We start from the raw sequence: 25,601 nt of genomic DNA, 5'->3' as shown, positions 1-25,601 counted from the left end.
TCTGCAGCCACTTTTGCAGCCAGGCTTGTCATGGATATCAACAATATGGTACAGGATACCATTGATACTATGAGTCACGTTGCAGTAGCAACAATAGTGCTCTCCTCCAGCTCCCCCTATGACCGCCGGTCATGGTGGTTTGAAGACATAGCCACAGCTATCAGGGAACGCTTGGGGTACTTCAGCAGCACAAGCGCCATCCCTCTGTGAATAATTTAATAGCATTCAAGAGACTCAAGCTGAAAGTGTGGTTTTTAATAAAAAAAAAAGAAAATGAAGCAGGAGTGTTGGGAGCAATATGTATCATCTATGCAATCCCACACCCGCTCTTTCCAAGTATGAACTACACTCCACAGCAATCCACCTCCTGCAGCGATTCCTGACATCCTTGTCAGTGGTAATATCAGCACCGGTCCCATGGTACTTGTCGAGTGTTGTGCAGCACTTTGAGGAAGTGTCCGCTTGCAGTCATTACCATCCTCATTTCCTGACATGTAAACAACTTACTGAGCACTGCCCTCTGTCTTTTCATGCACACAGCTCTCCATCAAACAACGTCCCATTTAGTGCATAGGAGCTTCACAGTGCTTTGGCAATGTGTCAAGATACAGTCCCTGGACCTGACAAAATCCACAACCAAATGGTCAAACACCTTACCCACAGGATGAAACATGTTGTTGAGCTTTTTGATTGTATTTTACAGGAAGGAGAATTTTCCTCTCAATGGCGGTAAGTTGTTATTCCTGTCCTGAAACTGATTTAAGGACCCACATATTTTAACTAACTACCGATCAATCTCTCTGACAAATGGGCTGCGTGAACTATTTGAATGAATGGTCAGCTGCCATATTTTCTGGTGCCTGGAAGCTGGAGGGTGTATATGACAATTTCAAAGTGGCTTTTAGACCCACCATAGATAATCTGGTTCGTCGGGAGTCTTCAGCATCCAAAGCATTCACACACTGCCAACATCTGATAACTGTGTTCTTTGACCTACAGAAGGGATGCGATGCCACATGGCAACATCACAGTCTATCTACACTGCATGTGTAGTGTTTCCAGCGTAGTTTACCCACTTTTATCCAGAATTTCCTACCTCTGACTTTTTCGGGCCTGGATAGGTTTGACTCTGTCAATGGTATTGTAAATGCAGTGGCCCCCACAGTCTCTTCATCACTGTATGTGGATGATCTTTGCCTATACTACACCCCTGCATTGCTGCACACCACTGAGCACCATTTTCAGGGGCTGCCTGGAGTGTACATGACTGGGTCCTGTATCATGGCTGTTTATTTTCTCCTGCAAAATTAAGTTGTGCATTTTTGCCAACTCCAGATTATTTGCCAGCACCCAGAAATTTATCTTGGTGACCAGTTAATTGAAGTCATTGAAACTTTTCATTTCTTTGGTATTTTATTTGACTACAAGCTTGCTTACCTGGCACATGTCTGCTGGCTCAAGGTGACTTGCATGAAGAAGCTAAATGCTCTCAATTCTCTGAGTAGCTCCTCGTGGGGCGTAAACTGTGTAGTTGTTCTGAGATTTTACAAACTGCCGATTTTATCCTGCTTGGATTATGGACGTGTTACCTGTGGGTCGGCAGTGCTGTCTGTACTGAGCTTGCTGGACCCTGTTCACCACACCGGCATGCAGCAGGCAATGAGGCATTCTGTAAAAGCCCTGTTGACAGCTTCTGGCAGAAGCTGATGTCCCGCTGCTGCAGGTTAGATGACAGCAGTGTATGGCAAATTACACAATCACAATCTGTCAGGTGCCTACTTACCCTTGTCACTCAACTCTGTTTGACAACTGAAAGTTAAGACTGTTTGCGCATCACCCAAAACTCATCAAACCAGCTGGGATCTGTCTCGATACTCTACCAAAGGACCGTCTGTACTCTGTATTCCTAGAGCTGCTTCTTGACACCACCCACGGTCTGCTGCCTGTCCTGGGATAATGGATTGATCTCTTTTGTGGCCGCAAGAAGAATGCTGAACCTACCCTTCTCTGAAACCTTTTTCCTTCAATCCTCCATGATTATTCTAATTCAGTGTGCATCTACAGGGATGGATCGAAAGTCAACGACAGGGTTGGTTACACTTTTGCACATTAAAGGAGATATGAGAAGCACACTCTGCCGAATGTCTACAGCGTATACACTACAGAGTTGGTTGTCATATCTCAGGCTTTGCAGTATGTCAAATCCCTGGCCATGACAAACTTTCTGATCTTTAAAAGTTCCACGAGTTGCTTAACAGGCTTATCCACCTCAAAAAATATCTTCTTTGCCAGCATTCAGGACCTTCTAGTTGATCTCCACAGCTCGACACTGAGCCACATAGGAATTCCAGGAAATGAACTCGCCAATCATCTATAAAGATGCAACTACACGAGATTGTCTTGACGTCAGAATACCAGGCACCAACTTATGATTACAACTTCAATGCAATATTTTGAGGCTCTGGGAACTGGAATAGCAGGCTACTATGGCCCAAAACACAGTGATTAAAGGGTCCACTGAGGTGTGGCATACATCTTTCCAAGCCTCTTCGAAAGATGCCATTGTGTTGTGCAAACTATACATCGCCCATAAAAGATTGGCAACTCCATGGAGTGCTGTGTGCGCAACAACCATATATGTTAAATTAAAAGGAAGGTCAGCGTTGGCAGTAATATTGATATTTTATTGATAGCAGAATCAATTTTCGATCACATAGTGACCATCTGTAGTGCTGTACAAATTGAACTCGGTCACTGGTATTAAGTTATCAATAACCAAAACTGTGAAGCGATCATCCGGTCATTAATGTGTGTGTTCTGCTTCTGTAGTCTTGATAATTGTTGTACTATACATTGGTTGTAGGATATGAGTCTTGTGGTAAGAATATATTACTGCCACAACTAAATGTGATGAACAGCGAGAGCAGGTGGGATGCTGCTTAGACCTATCATAGAAATGAAAGCACAAATAAATGGGCATGAACTATGTTTCAACAAAGGAATTCAAGAGTCAAAAGTTCAAAAATGGAACACAAGGGTCATAACATGCGGCGCTTGTGGGGGGGGGGGGGGGGAGGAAACACCCCAGAGAGAGAGAGAGAGAGAGAGAGAGAGAGAGAGAGAGAGAGAGAGAGAGAGAGAGAGTTACGTACGTCTAGAGGACCCTTCCTTACAAGCCACTGTTGCAGATGGACTTTATACCAACACAGACACAAATTTAAACACAGCGAACACACACGTCAATGACCACATGATCAGTTCATAATTTCGTGGAGAGAAAAAGGGGAAGGCACGCGGGAGATTTGAACATGGATCTCCCCCTTTGCTGTCCAACATTGTAACCACATAACCACTATGCTGTGGCTATTCAAGTTCGATTGATGTTGCTCATCTTGAGCTTAGACCATTTACTGTTTCAGTTTTGCTTCTTTTATCACAGTGCAGTAACCTTCTGCCTATTTCAATTGATTTATATTCAGTTTTTGATGGAGTGTTCACAGAGTTGTCTTACCACTAACTCTGAGTAGGGTGCAATGGGAAGCTTCCCTTATTAGAAGTAAGAATGACATTTTGTTCAACAGATTATGTAAAACAATTAAAAACAACAAATATATGCATTTTTGGGATGAGATGATAACATTGATTCTTTCTGTGGTATGGAGAATAAAAACAGAAATTATCTATTTGAATGGTCATATTATATCCAGTCACTCTCCCTTTCCTAAGCAGTAATCAGCAGCAGCAAGGACAGAGCCAAGTGGTACAGGGACAAGTGATATTGTCTCCGATGCCCACTCAGCAGCAGCAGCAGCAGCAGCAGCAAGCTGTACATAGTAGTGGTACTGGGGAGACATCAGTACCCACTTCCAGTCACACAGAATATATGCCTGCCACAAGCACCGCGATGCCTATTGCCACAGCAAGCAGCAGTAGCAGCAGTGGGCAACAGACAGTGCGCCAGGCGACTGTTACACCGACAATCACTGGTCTCAGCTCTGCTGAGTCTTCAGAGGTATTTACTAATGCCAGTATTATTTGTGATTATTGGGAGTTAGAATTGAGCATCACAATCATGGAAAGTTACTTACCTTTATAGCAGTGTCAGTATTTAATCCAGTAATTAACGGTGATTTTATTTCTTCAATTCAGTTTCAGTGTTCTGTTAATCAGCAGCTTACACAGTTACAGTTACTGTTACTTCTGCACATGCAATGACTTTAAGTGGGCTAACTTATGTGGCATGCCAGCATGGTGCAACAATATAAGTGAAAAGGAAATTACTGTACTACCCGTAATTTGTACATAAGAATAGTATTGCCCAGTACTTACAAATACACAGCATGGAGACATAAACACACTTCAGCCATAATGCTACTCTTTTGTAAATGTTAATGGTAGTGTGATGATTAGATTGTCACATTTATGGTAGCACTGCTCAGGGACACCACACCAAACCAGTACTCCAGATTTCTAATTTCACTATTGATGATTTACAACTTTTAGTTTTTGCCACATATCTCTGCGTTTTGTAGCAAGTGTCTGATGATAACACCTCACAGTGTACATGTAAGGTTGGCCTCATTTTGCTTTGCACTTAAACACCAGGCCATTCATATAAACTGTGAACAGCAGCATCCGTATTACAATTATCTGGAGATAAGCCAGATGTTTCTTTAACTCCTGGTGATGCCTCACAATGAAGAGCAATATATTCAGTTCTGTTCTCAAAGAATTCTTCAATACAGTCACATATCGGTTCTGCTATTCCATATGCATTTAGTTTGTTTACTATTCAATTGGGCAAAACTGTATCGAAGGCTTTCCATAATTAAGAAATGTGTCATCAACTTGAGCTCCTCTATATATTGTTTCCTGGATCTCGTGAATGAACATAGCAAACTGGGTTTCATGCTATCGGTATTTGCAGCAATAATGTTGACTTCCACAAAATGGCTGTTGTGTTAGTAAAATTTGTGTATAGTTCTGTGTATTAGTCTTTCAATCCTACTTTTATATTGGAATGACCGGTGCTTATTCCAGTCACACAGCTCTCCATAATTTTCCTGCCACCTGCAGTAAACTGATACAGGAAGAGAGCTAGTGCCTCTGCGTATTCAACACAGTGTGCAACAGGCATCTTGTTCTGTGGCCTTTCCTTTTCTTACTTGGTAGAGCTCTTTGAAATTCTCTCTCATGTATTCCTATATCTTATCTTTTTTGTGTCTGTAAGGTCAAATGTGGGTATTATGCTTAAATGCATAAATGAAGCTGCTTTGGAAGACAGAATTCAGTATTTCAGCCTTAATATCAGATTTAATGAGCATTTGAACATGCAGTGAAACCCTCATTTTTATTTTCTTACTTTTTTATTTATTTTTTTCCTCATACATTTTTGTTGGTCCTAACAGGAGTCCTATTCTCTTAACCCTTCAAGCCGGTAGTTTCCGGGTGCATGCCTAGCCTACTGGCAGTAGTTTATATGGCTGCCTGACCCCAGAATGCAGTGTTTCAGTGAAATTGCTCTAGGATGGGAATTACTTGTTCAAATGTTACCAAAATTTCAGGAATTGGTATTATGCATATTTATTACGATTAAAACATATATTGTCACTTAACATGAATTTTGAGTGTGGTATATCTTGAAACAATCTTCGAAACAAAGTCCTAAACCAGTCCTTGCGCCAGAACGATGTTTCCTTATGTTTCTCTGTCTTCTTGCAGCAGACTGCACATCTCTTTGTAGGCTTACTCTTCTTCTCTGTGGGTGAGATCTTCTCAATAAAATGTCTTGCTGTGATATGTTCAGGCACAGGAGTTTTTGAAGGTCGCCCACATCAAGGTGAAGTTAAATTCTTCCCATGAATTTCCAGCAATTGTGTTATGAGCAGAAGCCTGAAATTTAGATGCGTTTCTTCCGTTGTTTTTCCGCTAGCATTGTAAACAATAAAAGCATTGTGCACTGCAACATTCATCAGCCTTCTAAACATTTTCATATACCACTTCACACCTTTCTTCTTTTCCATGAGAAAAGATTCTAGTTTCCGATCCTTCAAATCTACACTACCCATAAAACTATTGTACTCTTTTATGCACTGAGGCTTTGGTTGCCGTAACAACTGCATCATTATGAAATGTACAAATAAAGGCAACCTGCTTTTTATCCATCCATTTCAATACCATTATGCTGTGTGAATGATATGCTACGAGTTCACCTTTCTTCAGTTTTGCACATCTCAAGGCACCAGGTACATTCTTCCTATTCAGTCGAAGTGTGCCAGCTACTTTCATACCTCTTTCCTTCAGGAAGTAGCACAAAAGGACGCTATTATAATAATTGTCCATCCAGAGCATATGACCTAAGTTGAAAAGAGGCTCAACAAGTTCACTACAATCTGACTAGTTTTCATGATATCTGCAGAAAGAAATTTCATTTCTATTTCTGTAGAACCTCCTGCATAAATAATAAATTGCCATAAATAACCTGTGGAAGATTTGCAGATCTCGTAGGACTTTATGCCAAACTTCGCTGATTTTAGAGGCAGGTACATTTTTATTGCCAGCCTTCCTTTCCATAACGTTGGAGATTCATCAGCAGAAATATTTTCTCCCATGTTGTATGTATTTCTAAATGTATCATTCAAGTGCTGAATGACGCAGCCCAACTTGAACAATCTCTTATTGCCTTCAAATGTATTCAGTTCTTCATTGTTTGCAAAGTGAAGGAATCTGCAAAGTAGCTCAAACCTGTCTTGTTGCATACTCTGGTAAAAAATCGGCGTGTTCAAAAGTGGATGCTTACTGAAATACGACTTTATGGATGGCTTTTGAATAATTCCCATCAACATCTGTAGTGCGAAAAACACACAAAGCTCATCTTTGTCATTATCTACACAGTTACGGAGCCTAGAACGAGGTTGTAGAACAATCTGTTTTTGTATATAATCTACAGCATAATGGTTAGTTTCACACACACACACACACACACACACACACACACACACACAATTGTTTCTAGGATAGTTTCCCCAAAATATAGCTTGAACGCTTCAGCTGCAGAATTCACCTGTATCACAGGTCCACATTTACCAACGAATGGTGTTTTCAGAGAGACATAAGAGCTGTCAACTTCTTGGTGCTTCCAGTCTTCTTCATTCCATGCGCATTTCACTGGTGCACCTTGTTCGATGTCATTGACACTATCCGCCGTTTCTTCTCCACTTCTTTTGGGTGTTTCTTCCAAACAGTCAAAATCATTTTCATAGTCAACATCTAGATCACTCCCACTGTCATTTATACTGTCAAAACCATTCGGTGGTTCATTGAGAATTGCGAGAATTTGCTCTGAAGTAAAACCATGCGAAGTGTTTGGCTGCATCGTTTTGCATTCGAGTGTGTCGCTTGGACTGTAAGATACAACACATTATTTCTCTCGACTGCCTCACTTCATGACAAAGATCTTTGAAGCAGAGCAGCACTGATATGTCTGTAGTTAGGTGACGGTGTAGTATCGACTGTCGTCAACAGATGGCAGAGCAATACAGTTTTACCTACGAGACTGCAGCTGGCTAGTACGTGATCAGAATGCCGCCAGTGAGGACATTCGCAGCACACGAGTACGTACTCGGGCTCCCGGCTTAAGGGGTTAATACAATGCTTTCCCATCATTAGCAATTCTGTGTTACAACACTTCCCACATTTTAAGTTTCCTGTGACATTATCACAACCTTTAACATTGATTTCCACACAGGTTTCTGCAGAAAGTGCATTGTATTCCTGCTCAAAATCAGGCTTGGAACAAAGCAGAAAGTGCAGACTGTTTGTAAAGCTATTGATCATGTAACACAGCATTAGCATGCTAAGCAATACCATCATTGTTAGTGTGTTGGGTCGCGGCCCCCTGTATTAGAGATGTGCTATGTTAGGAGGCTTGGGAAAATACGCCGAGTCACTGTCTTAATCATAATCACGATCTGATAATAGTCAGTCTAGTACCAACTTCCTTCTGCACATTGCGTTGTTTTGAACTACTTTAATTTAATTTCACAGTTAAACACCACTTTTGAAGATGGCCATTTCTGTAATGGGCTTTCATGAATCACTGTTACTTCTGCATGAAAAATGCTAATCTGGATTAGGCACATATTCTTAAGTTGGTATGACCTGATGTCAGACATAAATAATCCTCCTCAAATACCTTTGTAACATGATGACGGTGTCTGCTCTCTTTCTACCCATGCTGTCTCTGAACAGAGTGACCTCTTTGTCAGCAACAAGCTGTATTTTAGTGTTTTGACCAGTATTGTGTTCAAGTTTTATTCACTGTAATTTTGTGATGATTGTCAATGATAAGTCTCACATCAGACCACGAATATCTTTTTAAAGTGATTTCATGAAAGACTTTTGCTTCCGTGTTTTATTTACACCACTGGATGTGATCAGAATGAAGAGGGAAACCTGCACATGCATATTTGTGTGTGTGTGTGTGTGTGTGTGTGTGTGTGTGTGTGTGTCAGCATTCAGCCACTGTCCTCGTGATTATCACAGTATAAATAGAACGACAGTAATTGACTCATTTACTTGTATTTCCCATGATTCCTGTATTTTACACTTTACTGCCCTGCATTTTACAGTTTTTTGGGTCAGTCTGTGCTGAAAAGTGTAAAAAGGGGGCTTGACAGTACCGCACGACTTAGTTTCATTGACTGATTTCATATGGGCCCAAAACGTATTAGTGAGTTTTTGATAACTCGCTTGGTGACCTCTTTCTTTCATATTCATCAAACCTTTCTCAAAAAGCTGCTCTAATGCTTCTTTTCACTACTTCTTTTTTTGTTTGCCAGCCAAGGTACAACTGGGTTTCAATCTGTCATACAGATCAATATGGTTTCGTAGCATCTTCCTAACAGTGCTAATGAACCCAGGTGGATACTTCTGATCCACGTACTTCCTTTCTTTACGCCAATGTATCTAGCACATAGCCTACAATATGTCTGAATGTCTGCTAGGCATCCTCCATATTCTCTTCCTCAGTGCTGAATGTGTTCCTATTGTAAAACCTTAGTTGTTGAAGTACTGCTATGGATAATCTGGAAGGTCTTAACAGCCCTGATTGGTTGTTTGTGTGGTGTCTATCTGTTCTTGTCTATGATATTGAGATTTTTTTTGGATGCAACTGTAGGACTGTTTTGTTTCCTCTCTTTCAAGACCTTTTTATTCAGACACCACCCAAAAATCTGAATTGTCAAAGAACAAAACAAAATTCCCTTTCCTAATATTTTTGTGTACTGTCCTATTTTATTGTTAGCAGGACATGCTCCATTGAATTATAGGATTATAGGCTTAGAGATAGCTTTCATGAAGATGATTCATTGCTGGGTTTATGGCTTGATACAGTGTCCTACTGTGTTGGTTAACATGACCTCACTGCAATTGTTTTGTCCTACAGTCTATTTTGAGCAAGTGACTAAATAAACTGTGCTGTGGCTTGCTGTCAAACAATCTTACCCAAGTCTTGGAAAATTACTTATTGTTTGAAAATAATTCTCTAATCATCCTATTCCACTATTTGACACTGAAATGGCATTTGATGTCCCAAACTGACTGCCCATCTTCTGCCTACCAATGGCTTGCTGTGCTACAATTGTGGTTAGCAATTTTTCCTGATCTGTTGCACAGTCGAGCACTGGATGATTCCTTGAGGTTCTGGCAATACCAAAACATTGCTACACCTCTGTGCCCCTTCTGAGTGGAAGGTCCTTTTTCTGCATATTGTTAAGAGATTGTACTAAAAACTGCTATTGTGTTGTTATTCTCGAATCTATCTGGATAGCTTGACTGCCCCCAAGTTGTTTTACTGGATTTGCAGCTGGAATATTTTGATGTCCTAGCATTAAATGCAGCAACTTGCATATCTGATCCCTTCAGACGTTGCTTTTGATGTCATTTGTTAGTTTCATATTTGTTTTACACATGTTGTTCTTATTCACAGTATGGACCAAATTGAAATTTCAGATTTTTATTTTCTGGCCTGTGTCCTGTTTTCTTGGTCCTCAGGTGAATGGGCATGACTGACATAATCTTTTCTAAATTAGTGCGTTATCTGCTGCTTTTAGTGTCTTAACACGGGCATATCCAGTTATCCAGTGCCAGCTATAAATATTATAAGTTAATGTAGAATGTTCTTAATTCTGTAAGACTCAAATAAACGTAAATATTAAATAAAAAGTAAGTAAATGAATTTTGTATACATCCTAGGATGAGTTGAAGAGAATTCCAATAAAAATGATGTTCCAATAACATCAAAAGAAAAAGAAAAACATTTCCCCTTAATAAAAGAGGATTTTATTCTCTTTCCCAGCATTTGCCTTCCATTTGTGGAGTTTACGAGGGGCAACCCAAAAATAACGATTTTTTGTTTGTAGAAAGCATTTACTTAATTGTTTTTTAAATAGAACATTAATCTCCTTCAAAGTCTCTCTATTAGCATTAATGCACCTGTCCGAATGCTCATTCCAGTGTTGAAAGTGCCTTTCAAATTCATTCTTTTGATACCCGCTAGCAATTTCATGACACTGTATTTTATATCTTCAGCATAAGCAAAACACTTCCCTTTCAAGTCACATTTCATACTCAGTAACAGGAAGAAGTCAGAGGCTGCTAAATCTGATGAGAGAGCACATGGGCCAACCTAGTTATCCTCGTTGACATAACTTGCAAACACTGAGAACCATGTTTGCAAGAGTGTTGTCTTGATGCAGGACCCACTCCCCAGAATTCCACAAAGCCAGATGTTTTCGCGCCAAACTTCTGCGCAACCTTTCCATAACTTCCAAATATAATTTTTGATTTACTGTCTGGTCTTGGGGGACAAATTCTGGGTGTTGATCCCTTTGATGTCAGAAAAACAGATCAGTTTCATCTTCACATTCAGTTTCATCAGCAGAGCTTTTTTTGGATGAGGTGAGTCAGTTGACTTCCATTAAGTAGAGAGTTGTTTAATTTCTGGATCATATCCATAGCAATGTGACTCAATGTGTGTGATTATTTTTGTTGAAAAAAAGTTGGATTGTCTTCGAATGCATCCTTCATTTCATGACAGGCTTCAATGTGATTATCCCTTTGATCTCTGGTGAGAAGTTTCAGCATGAACTGTGCTGCCACTCTCCACATCCCTAAATCAATGTTCGAAATGAGTTGAATTAAGCTCCAGTATAACCTGGATAAGTCTGAGAGTTGGTCGAATGTCCTGCATCAATTTTCACTGATCAGATCACATATTTTGCCTATAGTGTCCTCGCTTCGAGCAGTTGAGGGACGACTGGAACAGGGCTGATCTTTAGTGGCCATTTCTCCCTTTTTCTTAAACTAAGAAAACCACTCGTAGACATGAGTTTTTGTTCTTTATAAGGTGTTCTCATCAGAATAGCTTCCAGTGCATTCTTACAGAGTAAAAAACAAAATTTGACAGCCACACATTGCTTGTAAGAAGTAGCCATTTTTTCATGTCACTTCTGCACTGTACCCTCAGTTACAAAACTGTCAAACAGACTAGTCAGTGTCGGGTCACACTGCTTGGCGGAAAGCCTCAGAAGAGGTCCTACAACAGCCCTCTGGCAGCACAAGCTGGTACTATAGGTACACAATGTGCAGCATTAAGATCCCAGCTATTTTTGAATCGCCCTCATATTTAAAAAAATATAGGGTAATTGTTTGTTGACAGTCAGCTTTCTAATGCTGGTGAAGAATATTGCAAGGCACTGTATTTGTTCCTTTCCCACAAGTCTGTTACAGAGATTTTGCTCTTATCTGAAGCACTGAGATTCCGTAACAGAAGATCTGGTTTTAACCATAGTGTAATACATCTTTGCATTTCTACTGTTCAAAATTAGACCCATAATGTTAAAGGAAGATATAGTTTTTTTAAATTTCCGTATACATAAATAATGGACATTAAAAACATCGAAGTTAATTATCTGTCCTTGACTTTCAGACAACTGAAGCTGAAGCGGCAGAAATTCAGGAGGAGCCATCAAATGAACAACCAGCTCAACCACAGCAGCATCAGCAACAGCAGCAGCAGAAGGAACAAGAGCAAGCAGTACAGCAGCAGCAGCAGACATTGTTACCAGCTCCACCACAGGTCCAGCAGTCACAACCACAACAGCAGCAACAGGTGCAACAGCAGCAGCAACAGCCACAACACCACCAGCAACAGCAGCAACAGTCAGCACAGCAACAGCCAACAGGCTCACAGCAGCAGGCTGTTGCTATGGTTCTCCCTCGTGTCGAAATGCCAGCAACTGCAACATCACCTGCCCCTGGCCCTGAACAAACACCTTCTGTCTCAGCATCGAGCCAAGCTAGCAGCAGCAGCAGTGCAGCTATTGCTACAGTTAGCACGTCACAAGCTGGTCACAAGCGCCAGCGTGAAGATACTGACAATGCAACAAGTGATGATGATAAAGCATCACCCTTACAGGTTAGTAATTACCACTGAGGAAGTTCTGTTTCAATCTTAAACGCTTTCTATAGTAAATTCATTAAATTTTACTTGTTTTTGAGGCCCTTGTGCATCCTTCTTACACTTCTGCTTACCGATTTACACACTTTTATCCCTTTGACTCTTTTGTATGTCCTTTTTATATCAATATATGTGAACACTTGCAAGATTACTGGCCAGTTCCCTTGAAACAGTTGGTTTTTTCACATGGGGTAGAATAATTTGTAAAACAAATTAAATAGCCACAATGTTTCATTTTGAATAATGACTTGATGATATGCCATAATAGTACCAGTTTATTAAGTTCATTATTCATGTGTTACATTAGGAGTCAAGCCAGTAAAAAAGTGAGGAATTTTTACTCTCTCATAGAATACAACAGTGGAACAGTGTGCTTTAAGGAGAAGATGGAACATGAGATTGTCACCACAAAGATGAAACTGCAGCATGTATGCACCTGGCAACAGTATCACAACAAAGGAACATAAGTGAACAGTTGCCTAAATAACATTTGGTCAGCTCGCATTTCACAGTAAATAGATTTGACTACTTAGATTTGCTGTGCAGATACTGACCATACTAGCTTACAAAATGTTTGAGTAGGCTTGTGGGAAAGACATTATACAGAGTGTAACTAAAATGTATGACACAAATTGCTGGACACATTCCTCACATACAGGCGAAGAAATTATTATATGAACATGGCTCGGGAAACACTTTGTTTCCATGTTTTAGCTTATTTTCTCCAACTCGTTACATAAGAACAAAAGATTAGAATCGTGGGGACCCCACAGTTGTGGTTAAGTCTAGTTACATTGTGCAATGCCAGTGTTTCGTTTTACATGTCCTGTTGCCAAGCTATGTAACTGGTAACATCAGCTGTTCCAGTGCTCAGTACAACCTTTGCAAGTACATTGATTACTCCATAGAGTTAGAGACGTGGCTTATGCAATGGCAGTGCACACAAGTGTGGAGATTGCAGATGCCCGTTCGATTTATGGATTAGCTGATGGCAGATTGATGCATGTGTCAATGCCCACAAAAGGCATATTGAACATCTCCTGTGAGAAAGAGTTGCATGTGGTATGCTGGTATTTTCTGTTCGTGTGTGTTTTCCCGTGATTAATGAGTTGGAGAAAATGAAATTTTGTAAATAAAACTGCCTTGAGTCGTAACATGGAAACAAACCTTTTCAGATCCATGCTCATACAACGTAATTTCTTCGCCTATGTGTGAGCGATGTGTCCTGCAGTTTGTGCCAAACATTTTTGTTACACCCTATATAATCAAATAGTTAAGAGATCTGTTTTTGACATAAGAGCTGAATGGTTCAGAAAATGTGCTTTATATTGTGAATAAGATCATGAGCAACATTGCTTTTGAAATGGAAAGGGAATATTGGTGGGTAACAGTGGATATAGGTGACTAGATTAAATTTAGTTTTAATTTCATAGACCCAAAAATAAGACGATTCTTTGGATGTGGACCATGTTATAAAGTATAACATAAAAAAAAGAAAAAGAAAAATTAGGATATGATACTCGCTTCCCTGAGCATTTGTCAGGAGATAGTCAAGATATGTGAATACATTACAGTAAACTGGTACTGTTAATATTGACAGAATTAATACATTGTCAAAACAAAACTTAGTTATGTGCTTTCAATAAATTTATCATAAACAAAATACCTAATCATGACGGTTGTGACAAAGTGCTGTCGGAACGAAATCTAAAATAAGTTTTTATTTAAGTTCGTCTAACAGTACCTTTTATGTTATTCACCTGTTGAATAGGAAGAGTTGTGTACAAAATAGTATTTCAAACTTTGTTTAAACTATGCTTTATGTGAAACCAAGTTTGTAATGCTTCCTGGTAATGTATTGAAAATGTGCGTACCTGAATATTGGACCCCTTTTTGGGCCAAGATAAGTAATTTTGGTCTTCTTGCAGATCATTCTTATTTTTAGCATTGATACTTTGTATTGAGCTGTTGGTTGGAAATACAGACATATTATTTACACAGGGTGTATATGCTCCAGGACTACCGGGAAATCGGGGAAAAACCCATAAATTTCTTTCATTGGGAGAAAACTGGGTAAAACTCTGTATTTTTTAGAATTTTGGCAATTTTTCATTGTTTTAGTCTTCAGTTACATTTTTGTAATTTTGACTGGTACGAACTGATAAACAGCAAAATGTGCCAAAGGCCTTAGGATGAAGACTATGGGGCGGGTAGGAATCCCGTACGTGTGCAGCTCACTTGCACGTGTGCAGTTAACAGGTGTTCTGCGTGCATACAGGGGCAAGCTGGCCACCTGCTTCTCTCCCCTCCCCACCATACCGTCTCTCCGCTCCTTCCTGTGTAATGAGTTTTGATTTCTAGCTTGCTTTATTGAATGAAGGAATAAGGTTAGTAGGAGTGCTTGAAAGAAATCATGGTTTGAAAGAGTACCTATTACCTACGATATGTTTTATTTAATTATCACAGGTGGGTTTACAATACGTTTAATGTCTGGAACAAAATTTCTACATACAGACAAACGCAAACAGTTATGTAAATTTTCATAACAGAAAAAATCACTCACAAATGTATGTCGAGCCAAACACTAACATTATCTTCGCGGCTTCGCGATGGAGACAAAGAAACTCTTGCTGTGAAAAGTCGTGATAAAAGTCAATTACACGTCTTTCCAAAAGGAACTTGTCTCCCAGATGAGAATTACACTGTAGATCTACTAATTCCATTTGCAAATTGGGATGAATATCATCTACAGAAACAGCAAATGGTATCGAGAACCATTCAGAAGCTTGGATAAATATGAGAAATCCCTAAATCGCTTGAGAAATTCCTCTTTTATTGCACTGAGTATGGAAACCTATTCTTTGCAATTCTGTTCTCGCACAGTAGACAGAGTAGGGAAATGCACTGCTTTCCCTGACGAGAGCTGCTGTTCCCACAGCTCAAGCTTGCTAGTGAAAGCTTGCACCTTTTCAGCCATTTCAGAAATTAGCTGATTTTCTTCTTGTAAACTTGTATTAATTGCATTCATGTGTCCGATAATGTACACTAAAAATGCAAGGTCGGCAACCCACTCTGGATCTTCTAACTTGTGTCGTACCTTCCTTTGTCCTTTAAAAACTGATTTATTAGTATTCTCATCTGAGCCAGTGGATTTCACGGGGGTATGGTATGTCACCGTACTCTTCCTCAGTTTCAGCTAAATACGTGTGAAACTGTCTATGTGTAAGCCCGTAGCATCTGAAATAATTAACTGCCCGATAACCACTTGCATGATATCCTCCAGTTTTGCTGATTTTGCACAGAGTACTTCTTGGTGCAAAATGCAGTGGGTGCTGTACAATGATTCTTCTGTACACTGTAGCTTTTTTATTAGTAATCCAACAAATCCCATTTGTTCCCCTTTCATTGCAGGTGCTTCATCTGTTGTCACTGACACCAAACATTCCCAGTTTAAGCCAGCTGAATTGGCAGCTTCTTCAACGGCTTTTAGGGTGTCCACACCGGTGGTCGTTCTTTTTAAAGATATCGTATCTAAAAACTCCTCTGTTATGTGCAGAGCAGTGTCCACGCCGCAGACATAAGTCACTAATTGCGCGGTGTCTGAAACATCTGTGGACTCGTCAAGTGCGATGGAAAATGCAATAAACTCCTGCACTGCACTCCTTAATTGACGGTAAACGTCACCTGCCATGGCACTTGTACGACGACTTACAGTCCCCCGAGAAACAGTGATAGCTCGAAACTGATTTGCATTCAGTGGCCAAAGTAAATCAGCAGCGTCATTGATGCACTCCTTTATAAACTCACCTTCAGCAAATGGTTTTCCATCTCTCGCTATGTTCAGCGCAATCTTATGACTTGTACGTATCGCTGCGCTATCATTGTTGTCCTCTGGAAAAATTGAAAACAGTGCTCCATAAAATGTTAAATCAGTTAGATGACAGATATGACGAAAGTCGCAGATCTCTCGTGACAATAGCAACTTAAGTCAGATTCAGCTAGTATCGTCAGATCACTCTTATTAAGCTCAGTCAATTTCCCCATCCGCTCAGAATACAACAATAAATTGTACTCGTCCTTGTGAAATGTATTATAATGGCGATCAATACTAAACTTCCCCTGACCAGCAAGAATACTGCCACATATTAAACATTCCGAATTTTCACATTTTTGCACGAAGATAAAGTGATTCTCCCATTCCCTTTTAAAAGATGGCAAATCTCCATGTCTCCGTTTCCTTGATTCACTTTGCATTTTCCGGTTCTTGAAATACAATGTTCACTACATAGTGGTCATTTCACATCGATGTTCACGGCTTAGCCTGGTACTACACTGCCGCAACCTGCTGGCCGTCGCCACTGCCCCGGTCGACGACTGCACGCAAGCAGCACACGTGCGGCGCTGTGTGCTCATGAGCCGCGTGCAACGTTTGCCCACCCCTGCTTTATAACAAGAAACCGCTGCCACTGAGTGTGATGTCACAACAGTTCACAATAAGTTCATTTGAGCAGTTGCCCACAGGTTCAAACCCGTACGCAGTTGAGTTGCATATAGGCAGTACTTTCTCTCGCTTCTGGCTACTTGAAGTATGGCTGTTAGTTGTATGAGCAGTAGCAACAAGCAGCCAGACACTACCCGGAAAATTTTCCTGGTATACCCAAGCTGTCAGATTTGTGCATGTGCATAGAGGTCTGGGATGTAGTGGGTATGGTGGTTAGTCTCCAAGTAAGCCATGTTTACATTTAGTGATTTTGCTGTCTCCTCTTCATTTACACTTTTCACATGAAATGAAAACAAAGCGGATTTCTATGGTTGAGTGCAATCAAGTGAATTAAAATAATTTACATAATTACAGAAGGCTAACATATGTTGTTAGTGTGTTTTTTGATTTTGTTTTATTACCACGTTTCTGGCAGTCAGTCATCTTATAGAGAAGTGAAGCTATTTTTGTCAGTTTGCTAAATAAATGTCACGTTCATTAATCTTTCCTCTGAGGCAGTCAATTTATTAGAAATAAAGTGTTTCATTTTGCAGTATTGGCTAGTTTCAATTGTTCACTGAATTTCAGTTGCACATATTCATCTTCTGGCACATATGGCATTATGCCATAAAAAAGAACCAAACATGAGATAATACAGTACTGGTACTCCAAGAAACTTTGCATTCCCAAACAGCACTGAAAAGCTTTATATCAGGTTGGGGTCTACTTCTTTGTGAATCTGCACATATGCACTTGCACTTTAAGCCGAATTTTAGTATGGTTTACGAAATTCTGATGCTTTTGGAGTATCCTATTTCTTTTATGACACCATGTAAGATCTCTTAATACTATCTACGTACAAACATATGGGCTTCCCACAGCATCGTAACTGCCCACACGTAGTAACGCATGTTTTCTGGTGCCCTGTGGCAACAACTGAAACGAAGCTCTTTGTAACAGGTCATGGGAAAATATGGCATATGGTTCTTTTGTGCTTTGAAAAACGTTAGTTTCAAAGTAAATTTTCTTTTACATAAGATGAATTATGCTACGTGTGCGAATGTGCAATGAATTTCTTAAATCATAGGGCATTTGACTCTCATTTAAAATTTAACACATTGAGGACTTGCCATTTAGAAGAATTTTAGTGGCACATTTGTGTGATGTTTCTTAAAGTGTAACATGGCAAAAAATGACCGAGATTACATATACAAGCTTAGCTTTTCTTGTAGCTTATTAATCTTCAAGACTAATATCTTATGTGAGAGCTTAACTTTTTGTGTAGCTGCACTACGTGCATTAATTTAAACCACTAACTTTTCCTGTTTGTGTTCTCACTACTTAACAGTGATGTTGCTATTGGCTGACTACGTCACGTGTCCTGTGCTCTGAATATCTGTTGTCATTGACTGGCGGGATCACATGTCATGAGCTATGACTGATTTACAAAAGCACATTTCAATCTCCATTTCAATGCTTCGGAAACTATTGTGCTGTTTTGAATCCATACTTTCGTATTACGAATACAAAAATATGCAGTGCATCATTATATGAAAATATGCAGCGTAAATGTTGCTGCAGATCAGAGATCTTTCCAAAACTCCCCTCTGGGAAAGACGGGCGGGTGAATTGGCAGAGGGTGGCAAATCAGGAGGGTGGGAGATGAGAATGGGGAGGAGATAATAGGATATAGGCAGTGGGAACTATTGGGTGGAAGGCGTGGGGACAGTTTGTTACCACAGACAGAGGCCAGGATAGTTACGAGAGTGTAGGATGTATTGTACAACTCCCATCTGTGCAGTTCAGAAAGCTGGTGGTGGAGAGGAGGATCCGTTTGGTTTGGGTAGTGAAGCAGCCATTGAAATAAAGCTTGTTATGCCCATCTCCATGTTGTTCCTACTTTGCTCATGGCCGCAGTTTGGCAGTGGCCATTCATTCTGGTGTACAGCTGGTTGGTAGTCATACCAATGTAAAAAGGAGATCTGGTAAATGACATGCCTGCTTTAACAGGTGGCCAGATCCCTGATGAGGAGGGATAAACCCATAACAGGACTGGAATAAGAATTAGTGGGTGGGTGGATTGGGCAGATCTTGCATCACAGGGATGTGATCATTGTGGATTGCGAGTGGCATAGGGATGGAGTAGGATGCTGGGGAAGTCGGGTGGGCAATGGAACACCACTTTAGGAGTGGTGGGAAAGATCTCAAGTTGGATGTCCGTCATTTCAGTTCATGATGATAGGTAATCAAAACCCTGGTGAAGTATGTGGTTCATTTTTCCAGTCCTAGATGGTACAGGGTGATAAAGGGGACACTCGTTTGTGGCTGGTTCTTAGGTGTGAGTGGAAATGGCACTGAAGATCAGTTAGCAGACTAGGTCTGGGGGATAGTGCCTGTCTGTGAAGGCCTTGGTGAGACCCTCAGCTTACTGAACAAGGTAGCTCTTGTCACTGCAGATAAGCTGTCCCCAGGTGGCTAGGTGATATGGGATGGACTTCTTGTTGTGAAACAGCTGTCGAAATACAGGTACTGTTGGAGGCTGGTGGGTTTAATATGTACAGAGGTGTGGGTGGAGCCATCAGAGAGGTGGTGGTCTAGGTTGAGGAGGACCAGGTGCAGTGGATGGGAGAGAATGTGTCAATGTTGTGATGGAATGAAGATAAGATCTCTTGGGCCTGAGTCCAGATCATGAAGATATCATCAATGAATCTGAACAAGACTAAGGGTTTGGCATTTTGGGAGGCTAGAAAGGTCTTCTTCAGATGGCCTACAAACTGGTTGGCATAGGAGGGGGCCATGTGGGTGCATATGGCTGTGCTGTGGATTTCTTCCTAAACTTTCCTGTAAAAGGAGAAGTATTCATTGGTTAGGATAAAGTTAATGAGGTATACGGAAAATGAGGTTGTGGGTTTGGAGGCTGAAGAACATTGGAAAAGACAGTGTTCAATAACAGTAAGACCATGGGCGTGATAGATGTTGGTGTATAGGGAGGTGGTGCCAAGAGTCATGAGTAGGGATCTAGGAAGCAAAGCGGTGGGATGATGGAGAGTCAGTGAAGGAATTGATTGGTATCTTTGGTGTGGGAGGCTAGATTATGGACAATTGGTTGGAGGTGTTGGTCAGTGAGGGCTGGAATTCTTTCATTGGGGGCACAATGATCAGCCACAATGGGGCATCCAGCACTGTTCGGTTTGTGGATTTTGGGGAGCATTTAGAAGGTTGTTGGTATGTGGGGGTGTCGTAAGGGTGAGGAGGAAAATGAATTCGGGGGAGGGGGGGGGGGAGGTTCTGGGAGGGACCCAAATTTTTAAGCAGTGACTGGAGGTTGTGTTTGACTTCTGGGATGGGATCACTCTGACAGAGTTTGTTGGTGGAGGAATCAGATAATAGGCGGAGTCCTTCTGCCAGTTACTACAGTTCATAACAAAGTGGTGGAACGTTTGTCTCCAGGTAGGATGATTACGTGAGGATTTATAATTGAGGTTGTGTGTGGCTATTCTTTCTCCTGCTGAAAGGTTGGTTTTCTTAGGAAGGGACATGGGGAAGGGTGGTGAGGCTAAGTTGGAGGTATGGAATTCCTGGAAGGAGACCACTGGGTGGTTAGGTGGGAGGTGGGCAGCTCACAGTTGGATGGTGGTATGAACTGGGAGAGACAGGGTTCAGTGTTGGATTTAGGTTGGTTTTGGTGGAAGAGATTGGTGGCAGAGAAGTGCTTCCATTGCAGGGATCAGGAGGAGGAGAGTAGGTCTTTGACAAATCCAGCATGGTTAATTTTGGAGGTGGGGATAAAGGTGAGGCCTTTGGATAGGACTGAAACTTATGTGGAGCTGAGGGCTTTGGTGGAAAGGTTAACGACAGTATTATGGGAATATTTTGGCTCTGGATTTGGAGTGTTGGTAGGGAGTTTTGGGGGATGTGGCAAGTTGAAGAGGTCAGTTAGGCAGGTATAAGGGGCTATGAGAAATGGACGATGAGAAACTCCGTGATTTGCATAAGAGTTGGATAGTGGTGCCGTGAGGCAGCGTTAGGATATTAGGAAGTTGGATAAATTATGGAGGTAACACCTGGAATTGCTCCTCCAGGTGCTGGAGAGCAAGGGTCTCAATTTCAGAGATGTGATATATGGAGCAGGGACTACGTAGTAGTAGTAGTAGTAGTAGTAGTATCTTTCAGAGGGAGCAGAGGTGATTCTGGGATGCCTATGCCATGGAGATGTGTTTCTGCAGTACCAGGTTTGTGAGGACCAGGAACTGGCAGATTATGAAAAGGTGAAGGCCATTGTAAAAGGAGGGGATGGGATCTAGAGAAAGGAATTTTTATGGTTAGGCCATTCAGGAAATTCTATGCTTTAGGCAACATTTGAGAAATAGGATGTGGGTCTTGGTTTTAGCCAGGGAAAGGGATACATTTCTAAACTGGTGCAGAAATATGGAGCAGGGTCCATTGTGACAGCAGTGCTGTAAAGGAAATGGGAATGACACAGAAATGGGCAAAATAGGTGTTGATGGTCGTCAGAGGAGCTGGATAACAGAAAAGATGCATAAAAGATATGTAAAGACACATGAAATTGAATGAAATCAGGTAAAAATAGGCATGAATACCATAAAAACGTACAGAAATATGGAATTTCATGTGGTACTAGCAGCTGTGGAAAATAACACTCTAAAATATGTCAGGATGAGGAATGAAGTAGGATCAATAGGAATAAATACTGCTCTTCATTTTCAACATTTATTAATGATTTTGTCAACAGGTGCAGCAGTTGCATTAGACTACTAGTTCTGAACTTTACAGGTTCATTTTCAAGCTTGGCCTAATGAGGCTGTGTTGACTGTCCCTGATCCTAATAATAAACATAAAAGTGGCAACTGTTTGATTTTGGCTTGGTAAGAGGCACGTGTATTTTGTGGTATTCATTCTGTAAACATTTATAAAGAATGTGTTGCCACTTTGATATTTAAATACTATGATCAGGCACTGCAGCCTCAGTAGGCCACACTTGAAAATGAACCTGTAAGGTTTGTAAGTAGTTGCCTTATATGAATACAGAATTGGTAATAAACCCTTTAAGGAATAAATATAACCATTGAAGGGAAGAAACAGTGGGATCAGATGCTGCATCAACAATCTGTGCAGTGATGAAGCCTGTGTTGTGTGCGAACAATTATTGATACAGTGTGGCTTGGAAGTAGATGCGGTTTGGAAGATAGTGAATAAACACGAAATAAGAAAAAGAATGGACAATACGAGAGAAGGAAAGTAGCTACTCGTCATACAGCGGAATTGCTGAGCCGTGATAGGCACAGTAAAAAGATTCACACAATCATAGCCATTGAGGCCTTTATCAGAAGTAAACACACACACACACACACACACACACACACACACACACACACACACACAAAACTTGCACACACATCTGCAGTCTCAGAGAGCTGAAAGTACACTGCCAAAAGAATGGACAGTGAGAAGAGTAAAGCTGCAGGGAAGAGTAACAAAGGAAAACATCACAGGATTTAGGATGGAAGAAAAACCCTTTGGCAAAATCAGACAATGGAGACTCCACACAGGAATGGTGTGTGTTTCTCTTTTGCTGACGAAGGCTGTGGCCGAAAGCTTAGAGCAAGTGTCTTTTACTTGTGCTTGTCTGCAACTTAACAGATCTTCTTTATGGTAAGAGGCAATCTGTGTTTTCCTATATTGTTGTATTTACACACTGTTGCACTCCAAAACTTTTGTTCGGTTTGATGAGTTACCCCAGAAGGTGATCCCATGTAACATAATAGAATGAAAATAAGTAAAATATGCAAGCTTTTTTATGTTTATATTTCCTACATCTGATATCACTTACATTGGAAACACAGACTTGTTTAGGCCCTTCATCAATTCTGTGGTATGCCCTTCCCAACTGAATTTACGTTGTAGTATCGAGTTGTATTCCCAGAAAATTGACACTGCCAACCTCTTCTATCTGCGTGTCTTCAGATGATCTACACATGCTGGAAGGAAATCTGTTTCAGGTTCTAAACAGCATACATGGATCTTTTCAAAGTTTAATGACAGTGGATTAGCTCTGAACCAGTTATTAGTGCCAGGGAAAATTTGATTAGGAACCATATCTACTGTATATGTGACTTGCTATTTATTGGAATGCTTATATCACTTGCAAACAAAACAAACTTAGCATCTGGCAGTGTAACAGATGAGAGGTCATTAATGTACACAAGAAAAAGCAACGGACCGAAGATGGAATCTTGAGGAGCACCATGTTTAATAATTTTCAATCAGATGATGATTGGTTGCTTATTCCACAGGTATTTTGCAACGACACCCTGTGTTTCCTGTTAGATAAGACTCGAACCATTTTGCAGCCCTGCCCTTGACACTATAGTATTCTAATTTACTTAAGAGAATGCAGTGATTCACACAGTCAAAGACTTTTGACAGGCAATAGAAAATACCAATAGTGTAGCAGACACGTTCAAATACTTGAATAAAATTATGTGTGAACCAAGATTAGTCAGGAACCCCCAACAACTGTATTGAAGTATGGCAGGGTTTACCTCAGATCTATTACTAACTAGGTACGAAAAAGTTTTTAGTGAGATGCAAACAAAGGAAGGGGAAGAAGTAATGGACATAGAATAATCATAATTGTCATAAAAAATAATTAAATAAAATGCTTTGTCCTTTTTCATCTATGTCATTACTAGAACTAATGATGATGTAAATAAAATAGAAAGAAACTTCCACATGGGAAAAATATATTAAAAACAAAGATTCCAAGACTTACCAAGCGGGAAAGCGCCGGCAGACAGGCACATGAACAAAACACACAAACACACACACAGAATTACTAGCTTTCGCAACCGATGGTTGCTTCTTCAGGAAGGAGAGGGAAAGACGAAAGGATGTGGGTTTTAAGGGAGAGGGTAAGGAGTCATTCCAATCCCGGGAGCGGAAAGACTTCCCTTAGGGGAAAAAAAGGACAGGTGTACACTCGCACACACACACATATCCATCCGCACATACACAGACACAAGCAGACATATTTAAAGGCAAAGATTGGAATGGGGATTGGAATGACTCCTTACCCTCTCCCTTAAAACCCACATCCTTTCGTCTTTCCCTCTCCTTCCTGAAGAAGCAACCATCGGTTGCGAAAGCTAGTAATTCTGTGTGTGTGTTTGTGTGTTTTGTTCATGTGCCTGTCTGCCGGCGCTTTCCCGCTTGGTAAGTCTTGGAATCTTTGTTTTTAATATATCATTACTAGAACTGGATGAGAAAGCTGGAAATCAGTCAGTTTGGGAACATATTCAAAGATGTGGAATACAGTTTCTATTCTCATTTGAATTCCAAATATATCGATTTATTACCAGAATGTATTTATCTTAGCTGCCATCTTTTACATCCTCTTTTTTATTCTTTCAGTGACTCATTTGTATGACTTTACTGTTGTTCTAAATTTTCTTGGTGTGTCATTTTTGTTATAGTATTTTTCTTTAATTTTCTCCAGGCAAAACGTACAAGGACTGTTGACTCAGCCTCCCAAGACATGTTCCAACAAGTGACATCTGATTCTGGTCTTGAGGTAGAGTACCAGGTTCCCACATCCTCACAGCATGACCATGAAGATGACACTGCAATTTCAGGGGGAGATGTAGAAGATGAAGAAGGAATGGCTGATGAAGGGGTTAGTTTTATGTTGTTAAACATTGAGCTGTAAAAACTCTCTTGCGCTATTCACTTTCAGTCAAGTAATAGTAATAGCAGTTCTTGATTAGGAGAATGGGATTTAACTTGATCTTATGGTGTAAATTTTTCATGAGACTACTTTGATAACTGGTGAAGCTCTTCTGATGTAAGTTATTTCAGGGTTTATTGGTCATATCAGATTAATAGTTAATTTTTTTTAGTGGATGCTAGCACTGTCTTTGTGTGTAACACTGTAACAGACTCAACAATTTCTTAGCTGTTGTTTGCCTAACAATGTAAGCCTTGTACAGAGTAATGAATTGTGTTGGTGAAGATGTTGCACTGCCAACATGATCATACCGTATATAGTACTCCTCTCAGTTGTAATATTTACTCGAGAATGGATTCTGTTGCATGATGAAACACTCTTGTAAGTTTGTTTGACATTTAGTGTTAAGAACTATTTGTTCAGAATGAGGCATGATGATGTGTACTCCTAATTTGTAAATTCATTGCTCAGTGCTAATGACAGTATTTAAGCATAATATAAGGTCCATTACATGATGAATTCAGCCATTGAATACCCATATTGTATGGAGCCTTCAGTTGCATGAACATACCTTTACTTTAATTGAAGTAAATGCCATAAGAAAATAAATGTGTGGCTTGTGTCCTGCACAACTCCCAGTACAAAAGGTTGCATTAACAGAGTACGGAGCTTTTTTGTGAGCAAGGTGTTAACAGCATCTTGTGAAATCTTACTATGATACATGTGCACATTGGAAGTTTGGGATGTGACTACTATTTATATGACTTCTCCAATCAGTGCTAATAACACCTCTATTGAGCACTTTATGGAAACAAACTAAGCATAACTGGGAAGATTTGTTAGTGACTCAGTGAAAT

The 25,601-nt window shown here is 40.4% G+C and overlaps 1 protein-coding gene across 5 annotated transcripts in view; it reads left to right on the top strand.

Annotated features, from left to right (window-relative positions):
• LOC126325636 (nucleoprotein TPR-like) overlaps window positions 1-25,601 on the top strand; it is a 263,392-nt gene that overhangs the window by 166,463 nt on the left and 71,328 nt on the right. For all 5 annotated transcript variants that reach the window (XM_049995265.1, XM_049995267.1, XM_049995269.1 and 2 more), the window contains exons 26-28: window positions 3,730-4,012; window positions 11,990-12,478; window positions 24,517-24,693. In XM_049995265.1, coding sequence (XP_049851222.1) covers window positions 3,730-4,012; window positions 11,990-12,478; window positions 24,517-24,693 — 949 coding nt within the window. The remainder of the gene's footprint in view (window positions 1-3,729; window positions 4,013-11,989; window positions 12,479-24,516; window positions 24,694-25,601) is intronic.

Source organism: Schistocerca gregaria, chromosome 2 (assembly GCF_023897955.1).
Source record: "Schistocerca gregaria isolate iqSchGreg1 chromosome 2, iqSchGreg1.2, whole genome shotgun sequence".
Classification (NCBI taxonomy): Eukaryota; Metazoa; Arthropoda; class Insecta; order Orthoptera; family Acrididae; genus Schistocerca; species Schistocerca gregaria.
Note: the sequence above shows the minus strand (reverse complement) of the source record. Positions and strands in the feature narration are given on the sequence as shown.